Raw genomic sequence first — 27,522 nt, forward strand, 5'->3', positions numbered from 1 at the left:
GTGGGGCCTGGGAGCCCACAACCCACCCTGCAGCGGCTATTTGGAGCTCAGGCTGTGTCTTGCATAACACAGCGGCCTGCTCATGGTCATGTGCCTCCCCTCCCACTATGGCCCCTGCCCAGGAGCTGACAGTCTGCTGGATGTCCTGCCTGCTAGGCTGAGGTTCAAGCAAAGCTCACATAGCATGAAGGCCAGACTGTTGCTGGGCCCTGGGAGTGTGACCCTTCTCGGGGACTTCTGTGCTGGGGGGAGCAGTGGCCTGGTCCACCCGAGGCTGCCTGTCCCCCTGACAGTGCCGTAGCCCTGCCCCCTGTGTTTTCTGTCTAGTCTGCGGGCAGAGAGCCCATCCACTGGGGCGAGCATCTGAGCACTTCATTCCATGTGTAGCCCTCCAGCATTGATGTTGACACTCAAATACTCCCACGTGGGCTATGTCCCTGGGGACCTCAAGGCATCGGTGGGCCTAGGTCCCAACAGCCACCAGTCAGATCCTCCAGTGGAGCCTGGGTGGGGCCTGTCCAGGCCCTCTTTCCCCGTGGCCAGGAGAGTAGAGTGTCAGGGCCCCCAAAGTGCCACTTCTGTACCTGCTCATTTAATGCTTTCTGATAGCCGGGCTCTTCCAGTCCCACTCATGCTGCTTTTGCCTGTTAGGTCACCCTAACCAGGGTTCCAAGAGGAGGACCGTGTGCCCTGGAGGGACAAATAGGCCTGAGAGGCCTCCAGCTTCCTCACTGTGGGGGAGCAGTTCCTGTAAGTGGATCTGGGATGTTTGAGGGGGCACTGTCTTTTTTTTTTTCTTTTAATTAGTTTCAGGTGCACAAGACAAAGTAATACTTAGACGTTTATCATTTATATCCCTCACACTGTGTGAACCCCCCACCCCCTATCCACTATCCCTCTGAGGCACTGTGTTTTTTAATTTCACTGTTGGGCTTGGGTTCTAGGTCTGTGTGGGGTTTGATGTCCCAGCCACAGTCGGACCTTCTGTCCCTCCTCTTGATGGAGTTGTGAAGCTGTGTGCTCCTACAATGCTCCAATGGGCCAGTGCTCCCTCGTCCCGCCGAGGAAAGGCAGACTACCCCCGGCTGCCCCAGTCCCAGACACGTGGAAAGTGCCCACTGATCAGCTACCAGGCCCACCTTGGCCACTCCCCCATGCAGCCCCTACGTGCTCTGAGTCCTGCCACTCTGCTGGGAGGCCTACTCTTGGGAGACTCTTACCTCTGAGCTGATGTATCTGGATGAGACGCAGACCCAAGGCCATCTGCTCTGGAGAGGGTCACTGCTTCTCCACGAGACCCCAGGAGTCCCAGGAGCCGGTTGGCCACACATGCTCTACCCCCTCTGCAGCTCCCCCACCCCCGGCCAAGGATGGGCTCTCTACCGGCAGCAGTGTGTTCTCAAGTTCCCTGAGGCAGAGACCCATTCTGCTGGAACTGCTCTGCTGGAGTCTTTCACAGGCCAGCTCACTGGAGAGGAGCCAGGGGTCCGGCCATGCATGGCCAGGTCCGAGCACAGGGCAGGCTCCCCCTTGGCCCTGTGGCGTGACACGCTCGAGACCATGGGGGAGACACCTTCTCTCAGCCCCTACGTCCCTCCTCATCCTGTGTGGGCAAGTCCCTGCCCCTGCCCCCTATCCCAGGTCTAGGAACCCTCAAAAATTCGCTGATCCATCTTCCCTTTGTACGTCGAATTTATTGGCTTTCCCCAACTCCCGAGCCCTGTGGTGGATGGGCTACTTGGCTGGGTTTGGGCTCTTATCTTCTCAGGGCTGGCAGCTGGGTGGGCATGAGCTCTGCTCCCCTGGAGAGCGGCCCAGGCGCATAGGTCCGCAGGCTAGCAGAGTTGGCCCAGCATTAACAGTAGAGCCAGACAGGCATAGAGCGCACAAGTGCAGCCCTGGGCCTCCGGCTTCCAGCACACCTGGGGGGCGCCCACCTGCAGCTCCAGACCACACTCCTCCAACAGGACCCAGGTGGGCGCTTCCGAGCCCCAGCTGCTGCCCAGGAGCCCAGGCGGCAGGAACACGGCCCTACTCTCCTTCCATGGGACACTCTGCTCCAAAAGGCTCTCCACCTGCCAGGACAGGGTGGGATGTTGTCAGTGGGACCCCAGGCATCCAGCGCCTACCCACAGCACCCCCTACTAGAGGTGCCCAGTTTCCATCCCACAGGGCCCACCCTTTCCCCCTCCATCTGCGCCCTCTCACCAGCTTAAACGGCTCCATCAGGGCCCTGGCCTCCAGCACCTGGGCCAGAAGCACATGCTGGGTTTCACTCAGTGCTGGGGAGAAACCTTGGGTAAGAGAAGCTCAGGAAGGCCCAGCTGAGCAAGCCCATATCCCTGCCCACTACCTGCCAGTGCCCTCACCAGCCAGAGCTTCCAGTAGGTAGAAGATGGGGTCAGCGAGCTCCTCTACTAGCGTTCTGCAGGGGAGCACCAGGCACTCCAGGATGGTGCCAGCTGGACCAGGCAGAGGCTCCACCTGCCCGCAGCACTGACCCTGCTCCAGCTGGGGGGAAGGGTGGGCAGTGAGCCTGGATGGCCTGGGGCAGGCCCCGCCCACCCCACCCACCCTCCCAGGCCCCAGTGGCTAGCTTACCGACTCCTCTAGGGCCTGTAGGGCCTCCTGGTCCCGCAGGACCTGCCCCAGGGCCCCCAGCAGCTGCCCACACAGCATCTTAGAGAAGTTCTCCAGGCCCTTGGCACAGCTCCTCACCTCCGTCTTCAGGCCCTGGAAGTCTTCAGTAGGTACGAACCAGTCCTTGGTGGGCCCGTCTGTGGGGACAGGGCTGGCATTGCCTGGGTGCCCATAGGGCCCTGGGGAGCCTTGGTCAGGAAGAGGAGACCCCCAGGGGACCCCAGGGGTGGTCAGGAAGGTACTGACCCGACAGCATCTTGAGGCGGTCAGAGATGGACTTCATCATGGAGGAGAAGGTGGAGGGCTCCTGGGGCTGGTCATCTGGCCGGGCAGGGCAGGGCTCGTTAGCTCAGTGTGTGGCTCCCCGAGCCAGAGAGAGCTGAGGCCTTCCCTGGGCCCTGACGGCCCCTCACCACCATCCCGTGCTGGCGACCAGGGCAGGGAGCAAGGCCATGCCAAGCTGGTGTCAGCCCGTGCTGTGCCACCCTTGCGTGTGCGCGCGGCGCACATTCCCAGCCCTCGGGAATCTCCCAGCTGCCCCGTGCTTGCTATGGAGGCAAAGGCCTCAGCTGCCAGGAGCTCATCCCCCTGCCCAGGCCGTGTGGGGGGATCCATGGGCCTCACCTGCCTCGGACGTCACAAAGGTCTTCTGCTTCTTGTTTGGGATGAAGTGGATGTCTGGCAGTGGGTGGGAGCAGAGGTGGGGAGGCAGATTGACGGGGGCTTCCAGCCTCCGCCTCATCCCGAGGCCCCCCTGCACAGTCCCCGCAGTGTCCCCCAACCACTCCACACCAGAGCACAGGAACCTCGGCCACCCCGGAAGCTGGGCAGCCAGATGTGCCACGCACCCCCAACCAGCCGGTGGCTCTTCCCAGGCCTCCCTGCATTTTTGCCACAGAGACTGGGCCCCAGGAGTCACCCCAATGTCAGCTCACCCAACTCAGAGCCAGTAATCACGAGCTGGGCCACCCGGAATGCGAGGATGCTGCCCGAGGGGATGGTGACTGTCTTCTTTTGGCTCAGGTGGCCCTGGCCCTTGCCCTGAGGGGTAGACCTGGGCTCAGGCGTGGGCTGCTACAGGGGTCTGCCTAGGGACACTGCCCTCCTGCCCCACGACCCTTCCCTGGACACGGCGCAGGCTGCTCACCTGCAAGCACGTGGCTCCAGGCAGCGCAAACTGGCCCGAGCCCTCCCGCCGGTGGGTCCGGGTGACCTCCACCTCCTTCTGCGTCTGCAGCACCTCAGTCACCACAAACACGTCGTCCCCATGAGTCCGAAGCTGCTGCAGGACTTTGTGTTCGGGCTGCTGCAGGCGCCTGTGGCGGGTTACGGGCAGGCCAAGAGACTCATGGTGCAGGTGGGGGGCACTGGCCCTCTCCCACCTCTGCAGGGAAGGGACAGCTTCCCTCGCCGGGACCTAGGCCTTTGTGCCCATCAAGGCAGGGGGTGACAGGGCCAAGGGGATCAGGACCTCTGTGGATGCCCAGGCGCGGGTGGCTGTCATTCCCCTCCCAGGTGCTCCCGACAGTGTCTATGGATTGGTGGGGGTGCAGGGGCCAGTGGAGGTACCCACCCCTCAGCCAGCTGCTCACCAGGCTGCTGCTGCCCTCCACTCCCTGGGAGCAGCCAGTCTTCTCAGCGGCCTCGGGCTCAGTCTGACCCAGACCCCCTGGGCCGTGCCTGGCCACCCGTGCCCTCAGGGTGCAGCCCCCAGGACCTCTGCAGCCTCCTTCCCCAGCGCGCTGGTCCCAGCACGTCCCTGCCTCTGGGACTTTCCTCCCACTGTGCTGACCCTCAACGTGGCACAGACATGCTGTGAAGTCATGACCCAGTGGCTAGCGGGGGTCAGCAGGGCCCTGCCCGAGGCCCCACCTCTCTTGGAGCATGGCCACCCAAGTGTTGGGGCTCACTCGCAGCGTGGACACATTCATTGAGGCACTGGAGCTTCCGGACACTGCAGCCCCACCTGCAAACGTCCCCTGTCCCGGGGTCACCAGCTCCACGCTGCCCTGCAGCTTCCCGTCCACGGCATCTTGGAAGTGGAAGTGGCCGACACACTCGACAGCTGGAGCAAGGCCAGAGGTGAGGCCCCATCCCGCTGGCCGCGCCTGTCCCACCCAGGGAGCGGACCTTTGAAAAGGCCCTGCCCTCTGAAAACAGACAGCCCAGAGGCCCAGAGCAGGTAGCAGTCTGGCCCTCCCGCTCCCCTCCCAGCTGGGACTCCGACTCAGTGTCGGTGGGGTACCTGGTTCCGGGATATTGGGCTCCAGGATGTCCTTGATGGACAGGTTGACACATACATAGCGGGGTCTCCAGAACCATGAACTGGAGGACTTCCTGCTCAAAAGGCAGTAGGGCTGGAAGCTGGTGGAGTTCCGAAGGCTGTTCATGGGGATGAGCTCCCCACTGTGGTCCAGTTCCCGGACCACGCTCTTGACCACCCCCTCAAAGGCCGACGCCATGCTCCTGAGGAGGACAGATGAGTCAGGCATTGCGCCCTCGGGCTGGAAGCAGGAGTGGAGATGGGGGTACGGCGGGTATTTGGATGCCTCCAACAATGGGGAGCTCTTCGCCTCCAGAGACAGGCTGCATGGCCAGTCCTGGCATGCTGTGACTGGCGGAAAGCTCCTGGCTCTGCCCATTACCCAACACAGAAGGAAGCAGAGTGTCCACCCTGTCATCCACCAGTCCCTTCCTCCAAGGGGCTCTGAGCCCCTCCCGGCAGGGATGTCATTCACAATGACATCCGGCCATTCACACCCTCTGTTCTGGGACCAGAGTGCCTACACGAAGCCCAAGAAAGCCCTGGACAACCTCTCATAGGGGCCACTACTGAGGCCTCCGCCACTTTGTCAGCCCAATGAGGCTTAGGCTGCCACCAAGGGAAGGCAGCGCAAGGTGGGGAACTTGGGTGACCCCCAGGCCAATGGTCTACCTGCTGTAACAGCTGTCTCCATGGCTGGTGTCCAAGGGTGGGGAAAGAAATATAAACCACCACCTCCTGGGTGCTTGGCACAGCGTCCCACAGAAAGACTCAGCCAGAGTGTCCCCAGCTCCCAGGCATGTCCTCTAGGGCTTTTTCTGGGCCCAGAGCTTCACGAGCCACTTGTCAGAGGCTGAGGCATCAGGGGTCAGAGGTAAAAGCTGGCCAGAGCTAGTGCAGAAGACCTGGGCCCAGGCAAAGGACCGGCCAGTCTCACTCCAGGAGAAGGCCTGAGTCTCAGTGCTGGTCTGAAATTGGAGGGGGTGGCAAAGGGACACCTGAAGGGCCCAGGCCACAGTCAAGCCCAAACCCAGCTGAGGCTGGTGACCAGGCTTCCCCAAGCGGATCTGGGATCGTGGGGAGTCCTAAGAGGGTGCTGGGACCAGGTCACCGCCCAGAAGGGCCGGCGCCCCCCCACCCAGTGCAAGAGGGACCACCCAGGCGCCAGGGGGCACAGGGCACAGCTCACCGTGACTGGCGCCCAAGCTCTGGCCTGCAAAGCTAGGCGAGGCCGCGCTGGGCCGGGTCCCGCCGCCTGTGCCCTGGAGCTGCTGAACGTGCACCGACCGCGGGTTGCCCAGACCCAAAAGTGAAACCGGCAAACTGAGCCTGCGCCACGCCCGGTGCTCCCGGAAATCGCCCGCGAGCCACCCCTATCCCCCTTCCCCCCCTCTGCCCGCCCACTGCACTCCTCTGCAGTTTCTTTCTCAAAAGTCTGGGCTATGGTGGAGGGGCTGAATGGACATTTCTCCAAAGAAAAAGTACAGACGGCCAACAAGCCCATAAAAAGGTGCAAATCAAATCACGGTGAGATGCCCCTTCACACACGCCAGGGACTGGTGGGAAAGAGCTAAGAGCAGGGGAGGGGAGGGAGGGAGCGAGAAGGGGGGGAGACTCCCACAGCCACTGCAAGCCCCATCCAGTCCACTGCTAGGTGTGTACTCAGAAATGAAAACATGTCCATGCAGAGTCTGCTCTCACGTTCGTGCAGTGGACTCATAACAGCCCCCACGTGGAAACACCTCCATGTCCACCAACTGATACATGGGTGAAAGAAATGGGGTAAATTCTCATGGGGAAGACACGAAAGGGTGACATTCCGCTGCAAACAGGAGTGATGTTCCCACATGCGGTACAACACGGATGAGCCCCAAAACACTACCCTGGATGACAGAAGTCAACTCCAAAGACAACGTATCACATGATTCACGCACACTAAGTATCCAGAGAAACATAAGGTTGGCACCAGGGCTGGGGGAGCGGGTAGGGAGTGACAGCTAACGGGTGCAGCTTTTCAGGAGTTCATGAAATGTTCTCAAGTTAGTTGTGGCGATAGTCGCACAGCTGTGAATATGCTAAAACCCATGGAGTTGTATACTTAAGTGGGTGAATTGTATGGCATGTGACTTACATCCCAAATCTGGAGCCAAGTGACAATACCCAGGCCCATCACAGGCTCCTCGGCGTGCTCACAGTCCTGGGTCGCATGCGAATCATGTCTGGCGCAGGGCAGTGTCCCCACATCCTTCCTTCCCCTCCACATCCTGCCTGGTGGCCCTTAACCCATGACACCTGGGCCACACCAGGGCTGGCCTGCCAGCCTGAGACACCCTGAGAGCTTGCCCACACTTGTCACCATCAGCACCTGGGCCAGGCACACTTCCCGTGAGGCTGTCACAGAGAAGCAGACGAGGCTCTGCCAGGCAGAGTGGCTGCCAGCACACAACGCCAGGCCTGGGACGGTGATTTCCTGCGCTGCATCCTGGCGAGTTGTAGCTGTGGTGGCTGGAAGGGCCGATTCAGACAGGAAACATGATCCCACGCAACCACAACTTCCCATCAGGCCGGCTTCAGGCCGTGGTGGGGGACAGGGGGCTGGCCTGTTCCAGGGCCGGCCTGGGCTCTCTAAAGCTGCTTTTCTCTTCATGTTGGGGCCTCAGGTACAGGCCTGAGGAGCCCTGGGGTGGTGGGTGCCCATCCCAGCTCTGGTCCAGCCCCTGGAGCCATTGGCTGCTGTGACAGGACATCCTTGCGGTGATGGCAGGCGGCTCCAAGAGCCGTAGTGGGGCTGAGTGTGTGTACGTGTGCAAGTGTCTGCATGTGTGTATGGATGTGCATGTTGTATGCACACGTGTCTGTTTACATGTATGTGTATTGTCTTGTGTGGTGTGTTTGTGAGTGTATACTTCTATGTGATGCATGTTTGTGTGTGTGTGCATGTCTGTACGGCTGTGTGTCTGTGTGTGCGTTGGGGGGCCCTCCTGGTGTCCTCCCCCAGCTCAGCATGCCGCTCCCTGCTCCCCTGGCAAAACTCTGCCTGGACTGTTTCCAGTCCCATTGCTCCTTATCTCCATCTTTCCAGCAGGCAGGCTCCAGGCCAAGGTCAGGAGGCGGAGGCTGCCTCAGCGGGGTAACCTCACTGTGGGTTTCCAGCCCTGCTTTACTTTTCTCGAAGGCCTTGTCTGCCACATGGGAAAATAGGGTGGAGACCGTGGTGCAGTCCCAGGGATTCGGTCTGAGGCAGAGGTGCCAGGCAGATGCCATCCACATGGCACCTGGGGATGGTGTGGCACACTGCACTCACCTGCCTTGAGGCAGCGACCTGGGGCTGGGTGGCTCAGGAAGCTGCTTGGCTGGTGCAACTTCTTGTTCAGGTTTTCAGTTCCGTAGATGTAACCAAAACAAGAGGAGTGGGCTAGGAGTGGTGGTGTAGCCTGGGCTCTTGACTCACAGAGGACAGACAGAGGTCAGCCTGTGAGGAGAGGAAGTGTGCCTGCTGGGGAGAAAAGAGGAAGGAAGGGGGTGGGGCTGGCGCTGAACCCCATTCCCATCCCCTCCATGGTACCCATGGTGGGTGGAGACAACAGTACATCTTGACAGCCAGAAACTATGGGGTGACATGATGTCCTCCTCACAGCCACCATGTGTTACATGGAGGTGGGTGACGTCACCCTGGGCAAGGTCTGGGCAGTCCTGGGGTTCCCGGGCTAGGGAGCCTGGCGGGATAAGGAGCAGTCAGCAGCCTGGGCAGGCTCTAAGGAAGAGAAATCACACTGCCACCGGCGCTCTGTCTCTCCACCACCCGTGTAAGGGGCTGGCGCCCCGCCAAGCACACTGGGAACGCAGCAGTGGCAGGCAGTGTCCCTGGGAGGGACAGAGCAGGTCATTAAGATCCCAGAGATAGCCCCAAGGGCGCACTGGGAGGGGCAGCTGGGCGATACTAGGGGGGAATGGGGAGAGTGGCTTAGGGAGAGGAGTGAGGCCGTGCGAGCCAAGCCAGGAAGGTGCAGTAGAGGCCAGGACAGCGTGAGACAGGGTGGGGTGCAGCGGGCAAGAGGAACCCAACCATGCTTCATAGCAGGGCCGGGCAAGCACCATCCCAGACCCAGAGTCGGAGGCGAGCGGGGCCTGGGGTACTGGGCCGCAGAGATGCCGGACGGGCGCACGGGTGGGACAGCGGCGGGCGCCGCTGGCTGTGCTATAGGAGCCAGCCGGGACCGTTTTCTGAGTGCGAGTCAGAGCATCTCGGGGTCCGCCCCACCCTGTCTGTGCCGGCCTCGGGGTGACACTCCAGCGTTCCCCAGGTGCCCGGAAGTCGGCGCCCAAGCCCTCCATAGCCCCGCCAGCCTTGACCCCTTTTCTCCCCTTCCCTGCCCTGCCTTCACCTCCTTCCCACCCAGCCCCCATCCAGCCCTGCCTGCGCCCACATCTGTGAGCGTCTCGGGGGGCCACCTGGAACCGTGCCCGGCAAACAGCTCTGCAGAGCGACCCTGGCGCAGGAACAAGACGCGGTCGGGATTAAAGAGGCACTGGCCTGGCTGTGGCGGCAGGACAAGGGGTGGGCGTGCTGAGCGAGAAGTCCCAGGGGCCCTTTCCTTTGGGGGGTTGAGTCACCGCCCCCACCCCCCCAGTGCTGGACTCTCGGGCACAACCAGGGGCGGGTACCCGGCTGCCCTTCGGGCTGCAGCTCCGACGGGTGGTCCGCAGGCCCTGCCCAAGGAGAGCTTAATCAGCGTTCGGCTGGGCGATGGGGGCAGCCAAGCAAGCTCCTGGCCCGGGCAGACCCAGAGCAAGGGGTCTCGAGTTCTGATGCGCTCCAGGAGTCAGGAGGGGCGTGGGCAGCAGGAAGGCCTGGCATTGTTGAGGGTCTGGGGAAACTACCCCAGCAGCACCAGGTCACCCCGCGGCTCAAGGGAGGGGTCCAGCGCAGGTGGTTATAAGTCCCCAGGGTCCAGGTCCTGCTTCCAGGCGCTCTTCCCTGGCACACCGTGCTCCTTCCTTTTGGGGTCCCCTGCCCTCAGGCCTGCTGCGACCTATCTGGCTCCCTAGGCTTTCTGCCCGCCAGGGAGCGGCACAGAACCCAGCCATACCCCAACTGGGCCTCTGCTGGAAGAAGCAGCCCCTTGGTCCTGCCTCTGGTGTTCTGAGCCTGGCTGCTCTTTGTCCCAGCTGGAAGAAGCCGGTGCTCTGGAATCCAGGCCTGGGGCAGCGGGCGTGTGTTCCACCGCGGTCGGGATGCTCTCCTAGGTTTGCCCAGTACTAGGGCATGTGGAAGACTGTCCTGATGAAATTCACACCATCCGTCCATCGTGAGCTCTGAGAGCCTCATAGAAATGCTGTGACGGAGGGAACAGCAGACCACTAGCCTTTTCCAGAAGCTTCTGGCTCAGAGTCTAAGGATCGGCTTTGCAGTGAGGGTGGGTGAGGGAGGAGATAATGGAGGGTTGGGGGGCCTACAGGGGGCTCGAGGTCAGTTCTCTTCCGCAGTCACTTCCTGCCCCCCCCAATAAGAGGCGAGGGGGCATCCGTGGAGGAGTGGTCCCAGCTGCCAGCCACTGCTCCCGCCTGAGGGCCTGGTGATGGGTCCGGTCCCCCGACTCCCACCCACTCCCACCCGGAGGCAGACGGTGCAGAGGCAGGAGGGAGGAATCCCCCAGGGAGGGGCCGGCTGACAGAGGGGGGGCGGAGAAACCGGACGGACTGGACGTTTGGTGCCGGTCTCCGGACAAATGCGGTTGCTTTGGCTCCACCGCATTCTCCTTCGTGACCCCTGCACCCCCTTCAGAGAGGCGGGTGCCCCTCGGTGGCCTTCTGGGGGGGTCTGGAGAGAAGTGGACGTGGCAAGGCCGAGGGCACGCCTGGGCGGCGGGGGCTCAGCGGGAACCGCTGGCAGCTCGGGAGGGAAGGCCGCTTGGGCCGCACTGCGGGGAAGCCCTCCGTGGAGACCGGCTGTGGGAGGCAGGGAGTGGGAGTGGGAGTGGCAGTGGGACGGGAGTCCCGCGAGCGCGGGGAGGGCGCAGCCCACCGCCCCGTCCTCCCAGCCACCGGGATGTCAGCAGTCGGGTGTGCCGAACGCCCGTAACTACGCGGAGACCGGCAGGAACCGCGCCGCGGCTCGGGTGCGGCCGGGCCTCGGCTCCCGTCCAGGCGTCAGGCCCCGAGAGCCCTCGCCACCGTCCGCTCCCCGCGCGCAGCTCGGCGGTGACGTCACCCCGTCGCTCGGCGCGTGCCCGGCCCCCCCCCCCGCAGGCGTTGCCAGGGCGACGGTGCGTCGCTGTGCGCCCGGCGGACGCCGGGCCGGGCCGCATGCGCAGTCTCGGAGCCTCCCGCGCTCCGCCCGCCCCGCCCGCGGGGACGCAGTCGCGTGGCGATGACGTCCCGGGGGCCTGGCCGGGCGTCGCGGGCTCTGGAGATGGAGGAGAAGGAGCTGTTACGGCGGCAGATCCGCCTCCTGCAGGGTGGGTCGGGCCGGCCGGGGTCGCCCGCCGGGCGTTCCCCTCCCCTCGCGGCGGGCCCCCCACGGGGAGTGGCCCTGTACCCGCCGTCCCCACGGCCAGGTCGGGGCGGCTGGGAAGGTGGCAGGGGAGGCCGGAGTGGGGGCCGTGCGGGCCCTGGCGGCGCTGGGCGGCGGTCTGGGCGCCGGCGGGAGGCGGCCCGGTCCTGGCCGCACGCGTGGGCGGCGTGGAGAAGCCCGCTCGGGGCGCGGGGCGCGCGTCCTCCCCCGAAGCCGCGTTTCGACGCTCGTAGCCTGCGAACAGCCTCCCGGCTCGACGTGCCAGGCCCGGGCCCCCAGGCCGCTGAAGGACGCGGACAGTGCGAGGGGGGCAGTCCGCTGCCGGCCCCGCCTCGGGTCACCCGGGCTCCCACCACCCGCCTGCGGGGTCCCCAGGTCTGGACGCGGCTGTCCGGGTCCGGGGGCAGGACCTGTGCCGGGGGCGGCGGTACTGGCCGGCTGGCCGCTGCTCTGTTGGCCGAGGTGCGGTGCCCGCAGCCCTGGGTCGTCCCGCCGGCCTGCGCCCCTCCCCAGGGGCCTCCTCGGAAGGGTCCTGTGACGGTCGTGCCAGTGCATTGCCCCAGGGCTCCGCGTGCTCCAGCCTCTCTCCTGAGGGGACGAGGGTGCCGTTCTTGTCAAGTGCTGACTGTGCCCAGGGGGGTCAGTTGTCGTGCACTCGTTGTCCTGTGTGCCAGGCAGGCAGCTCACTCACGTGCAGGCTTACCCCCTTTCCATCGGTGGCCAGGCCAGAGGGCCTCCATGGCTGGCTGGGCCCCTTTTTGTTGAGGCATCTCAGCATGGGGCCTTGGTGGTCTCTTCACACTGAGGGACTCTCCCTCAAAGGATTGTGCGCCCAGAATGATATTCCCGCACATAGGGGATATTGTGCCACAGGGGTGCATGTTCAAGACCAGCAGCCTGAAGTAGGACTGATGGGAAAAGGCTCACGGAGGACAGGCCTACGAGATTTAGGCTGAAGTGTCGGGGGTCCCCAGGCAGCAGGGGCTGCTCCTCCTGCACCAGGACTTGGGTTCAGCGGTGAGGGGTTCTGTGGGGTGTCTTAGCTGAAACCCCTCCAGGGGACTGTGGCTGATTTTCCTCTCAACTCCCGGTTAAGCGTGTGATTCTGTCTTCTCAGGTTTGATCGACGACTACAAAAACCTCCATGGCAGTAGCCCTGCCCCAGACACGTCCGCTGCACGCCGGTGGCAGCCACCAGCCTACAACAGCAGCAGGGCCTTCAGCGCTCGCTACCCTCGCCCCAGCCAGAGGGGCTTCTCCCTGAGCCATGGGCCTGCCTGGCGCAACAAGTACTCCCTGGTGAATCGGCCCCACGGCTCCTCAGACCCGCCCGGTGACTGTGCTGTGCAGCCCGTGCTCGGGGCTGCGGGTAGCCAGGGTCCCCACCGCCAGCAGTGTGTCTTGGAGAGGCGGGTCCAGCTCAGTCCAGATCAGAGTATGGTCATCAGAATCAAACCGCCCTCTAAGCCTGGCTCGGCGAGCACTGCAGGGGTCCTGCGGGGCTCCTCAGAATGTGAGGACCCACCCTGGAGTGACGCCAGGCCTCAGGAAGGTGAAGGCGAGCCCCCTGGCGGGCAACGGCAGCCCTCAAGGCCAGGAAGAGCCAAAGGGATCTGTAGCACAGAGGACCCCCTCCTGGTCTGCCAGAAGGAGCCCGGCAAGCCCCGGGTTGTGAAGTCTGTGAGCAGTGTGAGTGACAGTCCCTCGGAGCCCCGGCGGACAGTCAGTGAGAGTGCAGTGTCGGTCCAGGCGCGCTTCCTGCCCTCCACCCAGCCCCAGTGCAGTGGCATGGCCCTGGCCGGGAAGCTGGGCTCTCCCCCTGTGTCCAGGTGTGTTGCACAGCTCCTTGGGAGTGGGGCAGTGGATGCCGGCCACCCGGGTCAGCCAGTTTCCTCTGGTTCGGTGGCAGGCCCAGCTAGAACAGCTTCCGGCCCCAGGCAGGCCCGGGAGGCCTCCCTGCTTGTGTCTTGTCGAACCAACAAGTTCCGGAAAAACAACTACAAATGGGTGGCTGCCTCGGCAAAGAGCCCCCGAGCCCCTCGCAGGGCCCTCAGTCCCAGAGCGGCTGCGGAGAATGTGTGCACGGCCCCCTCTGGCCCAGCAGAGCGAGTAGAGAAGCCGCAGCCCAGAGGCGACGCAGATGCCAAGCCCAGGAAGGTGGCCGTGTCCTCCACAGCCGGGGCTTCCCGCAGCAAGTACAAGTGGAAGGCCTCCAGCCCCTCGGCCTCCTCGTCGTCGTCCTTCCGGTGGCAGTCGGAGGCTGGCAGCAAGGACCGTGCCTCCCAGCTCTCTCCAGTCCCGTCTAGGTCCCCTCCAGGGGACAAACCAGCAGTGGGACCCAGCGAGACCCTGCTCTCGGCTTACAAAGTGAAGAGCCGTACCAAGATCATCCGGAGACGGGCGAGTGCTAGGTGTGTGGGCAGAGCCAGTGGGAGGAGGACGTGCAGCCTCACCCATCGCCGCCTAGTCACTGCCTCGTAGCGCCTGAGCCAGCATGGAGCTTTGCGTGCAGTGGCTTTAACGTCCCCGGCAGGGATGAGGCCGGGTTACTGCTGAGGAAGGGGGGCTCAGCATGGCCAGGGGCTTGCCTGGGGCTCCCAGCCACGTGGGACAGGTTGGGGAGGGTGCCGGCCAGCCTTTGGCCAGCCTTCTCTTTCTCCTGTTGGTGAGAGACCACAGCCTGCTGGGGCGGCTTCCCTTCTGGGCCCATGGTTTGTGGACGGCTCGTGGTGTGCCTGGGCCAGGAGCTGGCCGAGCAAACCCAGGGTGCAGGGTGCCCACCAGAGAGGAAGGCTGTTCCATGGCAGCTGGGTGACTGCGTGTTCCTCTCCCGGCCTCCACCCCATGAGTTGTGTCTGGGATCAAGCACTTAATCATGGCGGCTGCTACTGGCAGGGCCAGAGGGCTTACCTCGGCTGTTTGACACGGTGGCTTGCGTTTTCCTTACTGGAAGGCCCCTCCGCCGGTCCTTCCCACTGTCTGACCTTGATCTTTGGCCCCACTTGCCCAGATAGGTGCCATTTTGGATGACACAGGCTTCCCTCACCTCCCTCACTTTTCTGGGTGGCACCCACCCGTTTCAGGAGTATGGAAAGGGGCACTGTGAGAGTAGACCCCTGTGGAGAGGGCTGCGGATGTCACCAGTCTCCTTCACCCCTACCCCAGCTCCACTCGGGGACGCATCGGGCCTGGGGAGATAGAGGAGACAGACCGCGCAGGGGTCAAGGGCTGGCTCCGGGCTCCTGGGCCCCTCTGCTCTGTGGCCGGGAGCCTGGGGGAGGGGAGGGGAGCCCCACCAGCAGACTGGCTTTTCAGGTGGAAGGCAGAGCCGGCAGGGCTGGGACGCATGAGGAGCAGCTGGCGGCCTCCTGGGGCCGATTCCATGGCACTAGGAACCGGGAGGGCAAAGGTGGGTGGGTTAGCTGCCCGCGGTAGGGAGCCCGTCGGGAGCTGCTTGCTCTTTGTCTCCACAGCCTTCCCAAGAAGAACAGCCCCCCACCTGCTGCCACTGCTAAGAGCCAGTTCAGCCTGCGGAGGAGGCAGGCCCCCCGGGGGAAGAGCAGCCCGGTTCTGAAGAAGACCCCCACCAAGGGCCTGATGCAGCCCTCCAGGCACCGGCCGTGCTGCCTGCCTCCCAGCCGGGCCCACCTCCCCAGCAAAGAAGGTATGAGGACAGGACGAAGGGTTCTGGGGAGGAGCGGTGCTGGTAAGCCCTGAGCTGGGCCCAGCTGGCTCTTCTGGGCTCTGAGGAAGCACCTTGAGTTCACCTCGGCCTCAGGCCCCAGCTGGAGAGCACTCAGCCTGGCGGCAGTGGGGGCCATGCTGCGGGCAGGTGTGTGGCGGTCTCTCTACGCTCCTGTTCATGGAAGGAGAGGGCAAGTGGACGAGAGGTGGCAGCCATGCAGTCCCGAGGGGGAGGAGGCCAGGGCTCCCTGGGGCTGCTGTCTGTCCTCTGTCCTCGTCCGCCTGCGCCAGCAGCTCTGCCGCCCCCTCTACTGGCTGCTGCCTGTTTCTCAGGAAGCCTGAGCTGGCCTGGAGTTTGGCTTTGTCCACTTTCCGGGTCACTGGTGTTTAATGAACAGCGTGGGGAGCGTTGTGGGCTGTGGCCTCCTTGAGCAGGACGGAGGTGATGGCAGCACATTGGGGGAGGTGCTGCCAGGCTGGCACGTGCTGGGAACCGTCGCAGCATGTGAGGGGCGTGGGGCTAGGGCCATGGGCCGCGGGGAAGGGGGACGCGATCACCGTGACACGTCATGCTGTCCTGGATGAGCAGGCTTCATCTGGGCGCCTGGTCCTGTGAAGTCCCCTCTCCCAACTCCTTTGAGCAGGTGGGGGGGGGCGGTGCTGGTGGCTTCTCCGGTGATGCTTGTGAAATGTGGAGGTGGCTTGGCCCCTGGCAGTCCAGCTGGGGACTTGTGCTCTCACGACTGCGCTGTGTTGTGCTTGGCGTTCTGGGACCCAGCTGAGGGCCCGTCCTTGGTCCTTGGTCCTTGGTGGGCTCCCAGAGCTGAGGGCCTGTGTGGGAGCGGGCCGCTAGCGGGCGGGGCGTGGGCCCACGGGGATGCGACGAAGTGAGGCAGCAGGGTGCCGGCTGCCCACCTGCCCTTCTTTGGATGCCGCACCCTGTGTGCCAGGGCGAGTGTGGACTCCTGCAGGGTGACCAAGCAAAGGGAGCCGGATGGTGGCTGCTGGCGTGGAAACCCAGCCCCAAGGGCCCGTTCAGCCTGCCGTGCAGCCTGGTGGCCAGCAGAGGGCGCACTTGCCCCTCTTATTCGGCAGGGCACCTTTTTCTGGTAATTGATTGCCTAATTTCCTCTTTATGTGAAAGAAAGCAGATATCAAGTAATTTGCAGCAATAACCTGCTAATGCTGGGCCAGTATCGAAACTCCCCTGTTCATTTCAAGTGGCAGATAAAACACTAATACATAATTATCCTTGCAAATTGGATTGTTTTAAATAACCACAAGGCTACGGCCAGGAGAAGCGAGCCCATCTCCCTTGAGTTACTGTTGCAGTGTAATTGCCGCGTTCAATCAATTTCCCTGGCATTAGAAATTCCATCACAATCAACATTAAGCTTTATTCGTTGTGATGGCTAAGAGCCGGGCCATTTCTCCTCTTTTTCTTAACTGGCAAAATTAATCAGGGAAAAGATTTTAAACATTTACCCGTGCGAAAGAGGTCAGCTCTGCCACTATATTGCTCAGCAGATAAGGGGGCTAATAAAAAGAAAATTGAATTACTAATGATCACCAGGAACAGAGAGTATAAACTCTGGCAGTCGTCGGTCCAGGAAAAGGGAGAATCAATTTTCCTGGGACAAGGTGCGCTCATTTTTTATTTTGGCGCATATTATCAGCAATTTAATTTGAGAGCGCATAAACAGGAGGAAACAGTTAGGGAATAATGAGCCCGGAGGTGTAACATGCTGCAGGATATATGCTGTACACAATTTATTTGGCACAACAGATAATCGCTTTAATTGAATTCAAAACTGCATTGTTCAGCAAGCGTGGGGCCCAGCCTCTTGGGGACTGAGTTGTGAAGATTCCAGCCTGACTCCTCTTGCTTTCCCTCCTCTGCCCATCCAGTCCCCTCTCCTCCCCTCCCCACTCCCTGGCCCTCCAGCCCTCCCTCCCGCCTGGTTCTCTGGGCTTAGAGTCAGACTTTAGCTGGGGGGGCGGGCCTCTTGTCATTTTCCTCTGGGGTTGGGTCCATCGGCAGCTGGAGGACTCAGAGGGCCCAGGGGAGTGGTTTGCTGGCTGGCGGGGCTCCTGCATCGCAGCTGCACAGAGACCCCACGGAATCTGTCTCAGGGCGCACAGCGCTGGAGGAGGCAGAAGAAAACCTTTTATAGACCTCAAACATGCTTTCCAATTTACCACCGTGTAATTGTGGCAACTAGAAATCATACCATTTCCCCAAAAATAAGACCTAGCCGGATAGTCAGTTCTAATGCATCTTTTGGAGCAAAAATTAATGTAAGACCGGATATTATGTTGTATTATATTGTATTGTATTATATTACATTACATTACATTACATTACATTATATTATACTGGGTCTTATAGTAAAATAAAACCAGGTCTTACTAATTTTTGCTCCAAAAGATGCATTAGAGCTGATAGTCTGGGTAGGTCTTATTTTCAGGGACACATGGTAGTACACAGCCTCTGACTGCAGTGCAGGCCCAGAGTGCAGGGCCAGTCCTAGGGCTTGTTCTCCTCTGGCCACACTGGGCCCCAGCACTGGGACGCAGGCTACATGTGTGCCACTGTGCCAGGCTTCATGTGCCAGGCTTCATGTGTGCCACTGTGCCTGTTTCCTATATGCAGAGAGGGTATTGCCCAGCCCACACGCACCCAGGCCTGACTGGGAGGGAGGGCCAGGCTCTTGCCTGTGGCGTGGGGGCTGGTGGCCCACCTGACCCCTGGGCCCCAGGCTAGGGGGCTTCATGGTGGCAACAGGTCACGGGATTCCTACAGCCACTTTTTGCTGTCCCGTACGAGGAAAAGCCACTGGTGGGCCGTGGTGTCACCTCCCAGAGATCACTGGGATGGGGGCCCCCAGCCTCACCTGCCTAGGACCATGGGCAGAGCCTGCCCCCTTCTCCTTCCTCTGCCTGTCCTGAGCCAGGGACCCTGCCTGGGAAGCCCCAGATGGCGCAGAAGGGTGGCCGGCTTGGTGGGAGAGAGTGCGGGCCTGGTGGGAAGCCCAGGGTTGGCTGGGCAGGTCTGTGGTTGACAGGAAGGGCCTAGTTTTCACCCCTGTCACCAGGTCTCACCCTCTGGTCAGCTGTGCCCAGTGAGCAGAGGCAAGCAGTGAGCCAGGCTGCAGCACTGCAGTGTTACTCTGGGGAGGCAGCCCTGATCTGCTGCTGGCTTCAGGGCTGTGGGAGGGTCAGTGGGCCAGGGTGCCTTGCCCTGGGCCTCCACTGGAAGGAGGCGTTTCTCACCCACTGCTTGCCCAGGGCCCTTTGGGTGGTCGGAAGCAGAGGGGTCCAGCCAGGCTGTCGGGTGGAGCGCAAGCTGGGAGGCTGGCTGTCACGAGCACACACTTCTGGAGCAGAGCAGCCTGGAGATGGGGGGGTCACTGCCTGCCCGGGACCAGCCTCCTTAGTGCCAGCAGCTCTCCTCTTCTAAGTTAGCCCAAGGCCACCAGTCCCAGCCTTGTGGGAGTGGGAGACGTGCAGTGAGCCCGGGACACCTCTCGGGGCCTGTGTGGTGGGCAGGGACACAGCAGTTCTGCCACAGGCCCCGGACTGCCCAGGCGCCCACCTCGCAGCTGAGGAGGAGACGGATGCAGCACAGGGTGCAGGGCCAGGGCGGGGGGCTTTCCCCTGCTGTCCCTGTTCTGTCCCGGGGTGCTCAGAAGCAGTCCTGAGCCTGCGCTCACCCTGGGATTGGCCCGAGGTGCTGGCCTTGCCTCCCATGCTTCCAGGTCTGTGACCTGGCCACGGGTCGTCCCCAAGGGCTGCTGTGCAGATTGAAGGAGCAGGCGGGCAGGTGCTGGGGGCTGCTGTGCGGCCCCCCCACTCGCCATGTGTGGGAGGTTTGCTTTTACTACGGCGAACACCGTAAAGGGCGGAGAACAGTTAAATCTGGAGTCCTGCTTTCATAGGGGAAAAGAAAGTGCTGAATCGGGCGCTCCATCCTGAGCCTTGCATAAATTATCAGGCGTGTTGTGGCTGCACTAATTAATTATTTTACAAGAGCTGGCGTGGGAGTGGCGTGTGCTCCCAGTGCTGGGAGGCATGTGGGAGGCACCTGGGCGGGCTCGGAGCCTCTCGGGGAGCCGTGACCTCCGCAGAGCTGGGGGTGCCCAGGCGACACTAAAGCTGGAGCCGGGGACCGGAGGGGGATGCAGTTGGGATGGCCGCGGCTCGCACCCAGGGGGTCTGGGCAGCATCCTTCCTGGGGCCTGGGGCGCTGTCGGGGATGACTTGGGCTGCCCCTGTGTCTGATGCCATGCGGTGCTATGCCCATGGCGTCGCAGCCCGTCAGAGCTGTGGCGGCTGAGTCAGGCCCCGCCTCCTGTCTTACCCAGCCCTGCCAGGCCGCAGGAGCCCTCAGCCTGCCACTGTCGCGAGCCCACCAGCTGCTGACCGAGAGGCCCTGCCCTCACCTTTGGCCTCCAGCGCTCTTCCTGCCCTTTGGGTCGTCTGTCCTTCCAGCTCTCCTGGGCCAGCCGGGGAAAGGGGCCCGCCTCAGTGGCGGCTCCCACCGGCTGGAGGTGGGGCATGGCTTTCGAGGTCCCTAAAATTTAGGACTGCTCCAAGGCTGTGAGAATGTTCCTGGGCCCCCCATCCAGCCGTGGGGTCCTACCCCTCTTTCCTGCTGTGTGGCTGCCAGGGGGCTGCCGCCTCCCCAGGCCCTCCAGGAGACCCTTGCCTGGGCACACCTGCTGGGCTCTCGGTGGTCTCCGTGTTGGGAGATTCCCCAGGGCAGGGCAGTGTGTGGCCAGCCCCCCACATGGACGTCCGTGGCTGTCGGTCAGGGCTCTGGACGCTGCCCACACCTGTGTCCCCTGGCATGCAGAGGCGAGTTCTTGGCGGGATGCGTGGGAGTGCTTCGTGTTGGCGCCTCCTGCCCAGTGCAGGGCTGGCACGGTGGGCTAGGAGAGGGAGGCCTGTGGGGGAGGGCACGGCCCAGCTGGTGCCTCCTACCCGCAGGCGCCTTGCCTTCTTGCTACTCATCCCTCCCTCTGTGCCATCCCTGGCCCTGGTGCGCTAATAGTCACTGACTGTCACCAGGCTCCAGGTGTTGTGCTGGGCATGTGGCCAATGGGCCAGCCTGGTGAGGCCCCCAACAGCCTGGGGACAGAAAGGCATGATGCCAGCACAGATGTGACTTGGTGGCAGAGACAAGACGGAGACCGGCCAGCAGGCCGCGCGGCGTGGAGGTGGTGCCAGGCCAGGAGGGCCTCCTGAGGGCCGAATGGAGGAGCCGGGGGATGGGGACTGGGCTGAGGGCATTCTGAGCAGAGTGCATGGGGGCCCGACAGGGCAGGCGGGTGTCTGAGCAGGTGTGGCTTTCCTTCCCCTGGAGTGTCCTGGAATGAAGGGACACGGGCACACCGAGCACGAGCGCACCGGGCAGGTGGCCGCTTCAGAGTGGGAGGAAGGGTGTTGAGCAGAGAGCCTCTGCGCTGGGCTGGCAGGGAGGCAGCCGAGGGAGGGCAAGGAGCCAGGTCAGGTTTGCGGGGCTGTTCCAGACCCTAGGCTCGGGGCCGCCAGGCCCGTGTGCTTCCCAGAGACGGAGCGTGAGGCTGGTGGCCCCGGGCCTTCCTCTGTGCGCCCCGTGTGCCAGCCGCAGGGCGAACGCCACCGGGCAGTAGCACTAAAGTGGGCAGGGCGGGAGGGAGCTCCGCAGTCCCAGGCGGGACAGCAGACCCCGGGAGGGGGTGCGGAGGCCAGCCTGCCCCCACAGCCCTGCTCACTCCCAGTCTGTGAGCCCCGCCCTCTGTCCCTCAGCAAGAATCTGGTGCAGGCTGATGACCAGCCTGGCTGCTCTGCCTGCATCCTGGGTGGCGAGTCCCAGTGGGGTGTCCGGGAGCTGAGTGGGTTCGCTCCTTGTGGATGCAGATGGGACCAGGGCATGGAGGCCGGAGTGCCAGCTGCAGTACGCGTGCGCCCAGCTGGTGAGCTCCCCTGAGCTGTGCTGAGAGGGCCTCAGCAGGTCATGGGTGCCTTGGCGGCGTCGGGCCGAGGACTGGGGGGCCACACCTGGCCCTGGGAGGGCTGAGGGCTTTGCACCTCAGGCCCCGGGACTCTGAGGCCACGGTGCGTCCTGAGCTGGGCCTGAGCCAGCCTTCCCTGTCCCTCTGCCCAGTGGGAGGCTCGAGGGGCCGAGGTGGGCACCTCGCAGAAAAACTCTGGAAGTGTTTCTTGTTCCCAGTTCCCTTTAGCCTGCTCTCCTCACTGCTTGCCTATAAAGGGGGGCGTGTGGGGTCAGGGCATCACTGTCTGGGCCTGGCTCAGGCTGCCAGCTCCACACTGCTAACCCCTGAGCTTGTGAAGGACAGGAGCGGGTGGAGGGGCTGCAGAGCCACATGGTCCCTCTTGCTGCCCTGAGCACTGGGCTGGCTGGTGCCTGTGTGTCCTTGACTCTGGGCTCTGAGGCAGTGCCCAGACAAGTGGGGAGATGGGCAGCCGGGGAGCAGAGGCCGAGGGGGCTGCTTTCAAGCTCTGAGCTGTCCACACTTAGTGGGCCTGAGCCCAGATGGAGTGCCAGGACCAAGTGGGTGGACGATTAGCCTCCGGTCTCTCTTTTTTCTAAAATACACAATTGTAAGGTTATAAATTTCCCCCTAAGCAGAGGTGTATTCTGCAGGTTAATTTTGTTTTCATCTAATTTTTTTATTATTTCATTTGATTTTTTCTTTGACCCATGGTGATTAAGAAGGGTATTGCTTCATTTCCAAAGCTATGGGATTCGAAGCCATTGTATTTGCATTTCCTGCTTTCTGGTTTAACTCCACTGTGTGCTGGTGTGATTTCAGTTCTGTGAGGTGTGCCAAGGCTGGTGTCCTGTAGGGCCCAGGTCACGGTCAGTTTGGTACAGCTCCCGTGTGCACTGGAGAGGATAGGGCTCTGGAAGGTAAAGTGTGTCACTCCGAGGATTCCAAACTCTGTCCTTGCTGACGGGCCAGGGAGGGGCTCTGCGTTTCCCACAGTCGCCAGGAGAGATGTGCTCAAGTCTTCCACTGTCTTCTGGATTCATTCGTTTCTCTAGTTGTTATTTTTGTACTAAATATTTGGCAGTTACTTTACTGGGCGCAAACCAGTTTATAATTGTATCTCCTGGTGGATTGAATCTTTTGCTGTTCTGAAGTGTCCTTTTTTATATCCAGTAACGCTGCTCCTCGCTGTAAGGTCTCCTTTCTCTGGTGTGGCTACGAGTATAGCCACACCAGTCTCTGAGGCAGCGATGCAAAACGTGTCGCCGTGCAAATACATGTCAGTATAACAACACGGTTACTCTCAGCTTATCTGTGTTACGTGTAGAATTTTTTTTATATATAGCAAATGGTTGTTTTTTAAGTGCAGTCTGGAATTGTCTAAGAAAAGATTTAATCTGTTCACACAGTGTAATTAACTGATGTGTTTGGGTGTAAATCTCCTGTCTTACTACATGCTTTTTCTTTGTTCCGCCTCTTCTGTGTTTTTGTCTCTCCTTTTCTTCTTTTCGATGTATATTTTTTGTTCGATCTCTGCTCAGTTAGCTTACTGGATGCTCGTTTCTTCTTCCTTTACTGGTTTCTCAGCAGTTAGTCACTTATTACCGTCTGATCACTTCCTAGATGGCATCAGGAGCTTGCAGAACAGAAATCTATTCCCCCTCTTCTAGCTTACATGCTAGAGCTATCACGATTTTAATTCCCCATGTATTTTAGACTTCACAACACATTTTATACAGTCGGCATTCATTTTGATTTACCTGTATGTTTACTCTTCCATTTCTCTTCACTCCTTCCTCTCCTGCCTGAACAACACCTCTTAACATTCCCTTTGACATTGCAAGTCTGCTGGGGACCATTTCTCCCCATAGAGGTTTGTCTGTAAGGTCTTTGTTTTTGCCTCCAGCTCTGAGCTGAAGCCTGTGGGCTGCAGGCCGGTCCTCAGCTGTGTGGTGCGGACGCGCCATCCTGGGACGGACGGCTGCCTTCTGCTGCCGGCCCTGGTCTCCGCTCGGCTCCCAGCAGCTGTGCTTGGTGTCCTGCGCTGTCTGCAGCTGCTTCGCTTCCCTCTGTGATCGTCACGAAGCCGTGGCTGGATGGTTTTCATCACCTGGAAAGTTCTCAGCCACTGTCTGCCAGTTCTGTTTCGGCCCCACTCCCACCTCTCCCCGGGGCTTAGCTACATTTTCCGTAACACTTTTCACCACTTCTTAGATGTTTCCTGTGCCCTTCTCTCTGTCTTCCATACGTTTTTTTCTCTCCGTGCTTAAATTTGGACAGTTTATTCTAACCTATTTTCTTGTAATTTACTTATTGTCTCTTCAGCTTTGTATAATCTGCTACGAAACCCATTCAGTGAGGCCTTGGTTTCAGTTATTTTTAAAATTTCCACGTCTTCTTCAATAGTTTCTACGTCTCTGCCAAGGTTTGCAATCTTGTGTTTCAGCTCCCAATCATATCAGTCATTGTAAAGTCCACTAGGTTGTCCGGGTCCCTCTTCATCCCACGGTTCATTCCAGGCTTTTCCTTCCTAGTTCTCAGTCGAGTCTGATTTGCTCGTGTGTCTGGTTGCTCTGTATTGACTGGTAGTCATTGTGGAGAGTTCTGGCTGGATGATGTCATCTTCCCCCGAAAGGGGATGCGGCCCTCCGGCAGACCGGCCTGCAGAGTCAAGGGCAGTGTGTGCCCGGGAGTGAGAATGCCCAGGCAGGCTGCCTGGGGGGCTGGGGGGCCTTTGCCCTGCTCTGCCCTGCCCAGGGAGGGGCCCTGCGCTGGGGCAGCTTGTGGGGCACTCAGGAGGGCTCTGGCTCTCCCTCCACAGTGCCTCCAGGGGCTCACTGTGCCAGCAGGCTGGTCCTGCAGAGCAGGGTCTGTGCGGGAGGAGGGGTGATGAGGGTGGTGAGTGCCCACTCAGGCCAGCCCCGCAGCTAGCAGCCCACTTTCTCATCTGTAGGGGGCCATGCTGGAGTGGGCAGCCACTCCTGCCCCCAGTGTGTGATTGGTGGGGGAGGAAAAGTGGCTCCAAGCGTGAGCGTCCCGGTGACCTTGTGTTTGGGACCAGAGTGGCTCTTTGACCTGTGTTCCCATGGGGTCTAATGCTGCAGGCAGCTGAGGGAGGAGCAGGGCCTGGTGACACTGGGTCTCCCCCCACCCCCAGCCTTCACCTCTGTGCAGCTGAGGCCCCGCCTCGCCTTGCAGGGTGGCAGGAAGTGTGGTGGTGGGCTCTGGCACACCCAGGCAGGAAAGCTTGCTGCCGGGGAGCCTGCAGGCAGGTGGTGGTCACCTGGATGAAGCCGTCCCAGGACAGGCACCAAGGACAGGGCTCCCTCCAGGGTCCAGGCTGAGACCCTCTGCTTCCTATCTGCTGGGGTGCTGCGGGGGGGGGGGGAGGGAAGCTCGTGGGCCAGGCTGTCCTGGAAAGGGTGGGGCCGTGTGTCCCTCTGCAGAGGCACTGCTCCTCCAGCTTGGGCTTCTAGGGAGAGGGTGTGACCTGGAAACAGTGCCTGTTTTCCTGGGGTCTTCTGCTTTTCATGGCCTCCTGCTTTCTTGTCCCTCTGGGACCATGGGAGGTGGGAGTGGCTTCCCCAAGATTGTTCAGTGACAGTGCTCCCAGCAGGAAGCCGGCACCTTTTCCAGGTGGAGCCCAGGCTGGGAGGGAGCCTGGCTCAGGGGAGCCTGAGACGGTGCCACAGCTCAGCTGGGCCCTGCTGGAGCCACCTGGGTGGCACCCTGCATGGCCAGGAGCTCCCAGTGCTCATACAGGATGCCTTCCAATTGGAAGATTGGGTCTAAATGCATAGTATTTATGGAATTTGCAAAGGAAATCTATAGCCGTACACTACGACCATAAATCCAACAGCTTCTAATCATTAAATGTTCAGTTGCTGTTGGTTTGCCTAAGTGTCTGTCTCCAGGCCTGGCAGGAAGGAGCACTGGCCTCAGAGATGTGCCAGAGATGCCACTGTCTGCCTTTGTCCCTTGGCCTGGCCCCACCTGTTGCAGCTGTGCTAGCGCAGGGGCTGAGCAGCAGCCCTGGGGCCCATTTGCGATGGCCTAAGGGAGCCAGGAGGCTACAGGCCGAAGGGGTTTTGTGCCTGTACACTCGCTCCCTCCCAGCTTGTTAGAGTTGGTGTGTGTGGTGTGGCCCTACGACACGTGCTACCCCTTGTGCCTCTCTTGCCCATCTGGTCGGGGAGACTCCAGGCCCCCCAGTGCCCTCTCAGTGCCAGCCTGGAGGGGACTGGAGCCTAAGAACCTGTGTCCAGGCAGATCTCCTGGGCCCCGCCTGGGCTTGGCCACCCCCCAGCGCCCACCAGCCATTCTACAGCTCTGTGCTTTCTGTGATTGCCGAGCTCCCGGCTGTGCTCTGGCGGCGTTTCTCCTAATTGCCCTTTCCACATCAGCAGCCAAGCAATTATGTGCTGCCTGTGGCGACTGCACTCCCCGTGGTGCCAGGTATGCCAGCAGTCACTGCGCAGAGCCCAGCCTGCTAGAGGGGACTTCGGGGGGTTGTGAGCGCACAGCCCCTAGAAGCACAGCGCGCAGACGGTCCGTCCTGAGAGCATGTGTCTGCAGTGGCCCTGCCCATGCTGGACGTAACCCATTCCAGAAAGGCTGCTGGGAGAACTGGGGACATCTCGTAGACTGGGGATGGCCCATTTTAGGGGTGCCTCCAGAGGAGTGCACTGTCCACCCCACATGCCCAAGGAAGCTGCCTGGCCGTGAATCATCGTGGGCAGGGTGGGGGGTTGTGGGTGGGTGACCGGGCTGGGCCCAGGCCAGGTACACCGTTAGCTCTGCCCACTGGAGCACGAGGCCCAGTGAGCGGATGTGGGAAATGCCGAGTGACCAGGTGACCATTTGCAACTGATTTCTGGTCCCCGCCAGCGTCCCCCAGGGTCTCCTGTGGTGCCCTGCCCTGCCCTGTACTGGTGAGCTGAAACCCAGGCTGGGGTCTCCTCTGGGCCAACCGAGGGAAAGACGTTCCTCTCCCCACTGCCAGGCTGGTGCCCCAAGTACCCGGACTTTCAGGGCCAGGGTCTGTGCCTTGCATGCTATCTGCTTGCAGCTTTGCAGCCATCATCCCTAGAGGGGACACACAGGGCTGGCTTGGGTGGCTGCCATATGATGTGGGACCAGCTCCTGTGGAAATCAAAAGGCAGTTTCTAATGAGCCAAAGGAAACAACTTCAGTCAGAGGGGTCCCCTATGGGTCCCCCAGGTGCTGTGTGCGGCCGTGTCTAAAGGGGACACGACGCGCGTGTTATGAGCACTAAGGATAGTTGCAGATTCAGACTCTGCTGCAACCCAGGGCCGTGAAGTTCATTTCAGGGTAAACTGTGCCCCGAGGGAAGTCTGGCCCAGGCCATGCGGTCAGCAATGGATCTCAGATACATGCCTAGGAGGGCACGTCCCCTCCAGCCTGACTCCCTTCCATTGGAGAACCCCACCCAGATCTGTAGGCACAGCTCTGAGCTGCAGTGCTTGTGACCGCCACTGGTGAGTGTGGTGCAGCTGTGCTCTGCTGCTCACCTGCCTGCTCACCTGCCACCCCCGGGCCTGCCCATGGACACTAGCAGGCGCTGCCAAGAGCTGGGCTGTTGCCCTCCTTCCAGGCCAGCTGTTTGCAGCCGAGGCTGAGAGCCTGCCCTGCTTCCTGGGGCCGCTGGTCTGCTCATCTGCGACTCTGTGGAAGTGGCCTTGTGCACGTGTAGGGACGTGTGAGGGTAACTGTGGTGCTGGGCAGCAGGTTCGTCTGACTGCAGGGCGGTCGGTGCCTGGCCCTCGTGTTACAGGAGGGGGTTGTGAGCCAGGAGGATGCGGCTCCCCGCCTGGCCCCCAAGTCTGAACTGGCCTTCTGTGGGCCCCCGCCCCCATGGGCCAAAGACCCACCAGCTTTACCTGGGCAGGGGCCTGGCAGTGGTGTTTGCTCTGGACGCTCTGCCTTCCCATTGCTCTGTCTCAGGAAGTGCAGTGCTGCGGATAAGTGACCACTGAGCACTCTGAGCTGGCAGCACGACTCCAGCCAGTGGCCTGGGGCTCCCTGGTGCTACACGCGGGGGCCCAGGCAAGCAGCAGCAGCAGCCGGGTGGCCACACAAGGGCTGAGGGGTCCTGAGGGTTGCTGAGGTCAGGGCCGATCTCCGAAGGCAGGAGGGCACAGGCCTGCCCTACGACCCAGGGCCGAGGGGAGGGTGGGACCAGATGGGGACCTGGCCATGAGTTCTGTCTTCAGGAAGCTGGACCTGAGCCCCAGCACTCGCCCTGGGCCAGGGGCTGATTCCCCAGCTCTGACAGATGCTGGCCACGCCCCACACACGTGTGTGTGCCCTCAAGTGTGCCCTGGGTGCTCGTGTTCACACCTCCACGTACACCCCTAGGCTGTCTGCATACAGGCCTCTTGTGGCTGCTGGGGCTGCTGAGGCAG

General features: G+C 61.6%; 2 protein-coding genes across 7 annotated transcripts in view; one reads left to right on the top strand and one right to left on the bottom strand.

The window, feature by feature from the left end:
- Positions 1-1,676: 1,676 nt before the first annotated feature.
- GSDMD (gasdermin D) lies at positions 1,677-8,358 on the bottom strand (the record flags this gene model as incomplete). 6 transcript variants are annotated; one of them, XM_081070256.1, is made up of 11 exons in its annotated part: positions 1,677-2,075; positions 2,209-2,282; positions 2,370-2,511; positions 2,602-2,777; positions 2,887-2,961; positions 3,265-3,318; positions 3,576-3,681; positions 3,788-3,956; positions 4,513-4,705; positions 4,886-5,106; positions 8,208-8,358. In XM_081070256.1, 10 exons carry the CDS (start codon positions 5,100-5,102, stop codon positions 1,836-1,838), a joined length of 1,446 nt encoding a protein of 481 aa, XP_080926382.1. In that variant the 3' UTR covers positions 1,677-1,835. The 6 variants fall into 6 exon arrangements, with proteins under 6 accessions (XP_080926382.1, XP_080926383.1, XP_080926385.1 ...); XM_081070257.1 differs by lacking the exon at positions 8,208-8,358 and adding an exon at positions 6,093-6,230 and having other exon boundaries at positions 4,607-4,705; XM_081070259.1 differs by lacking the exon at positions 8,208-8,358 and adding an exon at positions 6,093-6,230 and having other exon boundaries at positions 2,209-2,247.
- Positions 8,359-11,274: 2,916 nt separating this feature from the next.
- Positions 11,275-27,522, top strand: part of ZC3H3 (zinc finger CCCH-type containing 3) — a 65,711-nt gene continuing 49,463 nt past the window's right edge. The window contains exons 1-3 of the mRNA XM_081070202.1: positions 11,275-11,361; positions 12,535-13,828; positions 14,891-15,081. Coding sequence (XP_080926328.1) covers positions 11,316-11,361; positions 12,535-13,828; positions 14,891-15,081 — 1,531 coding nt within the window. The 5' untranslated portion in view covers positions 11,275-11,315. The remainder of the gene's footprint in view (positions 11,362-12,534; positions 13,829-14,890; positions 15,082-27,522) is intronic.

The sequence above is a fragment of the Rhinolophus hipposideros genome (genome assembly GCF_964194185.1).
Source record: "Rhinolophus hipposideros genome assembly, chromosome: 13".
Taxonomy (NCBI): domain Eukaryota; kingdom Metazoa; phylum Chordata; class Mammalia; order Chiroptera; family Rhinolophidae; genus Rhinolophus; species Rhinolophus hipposideros.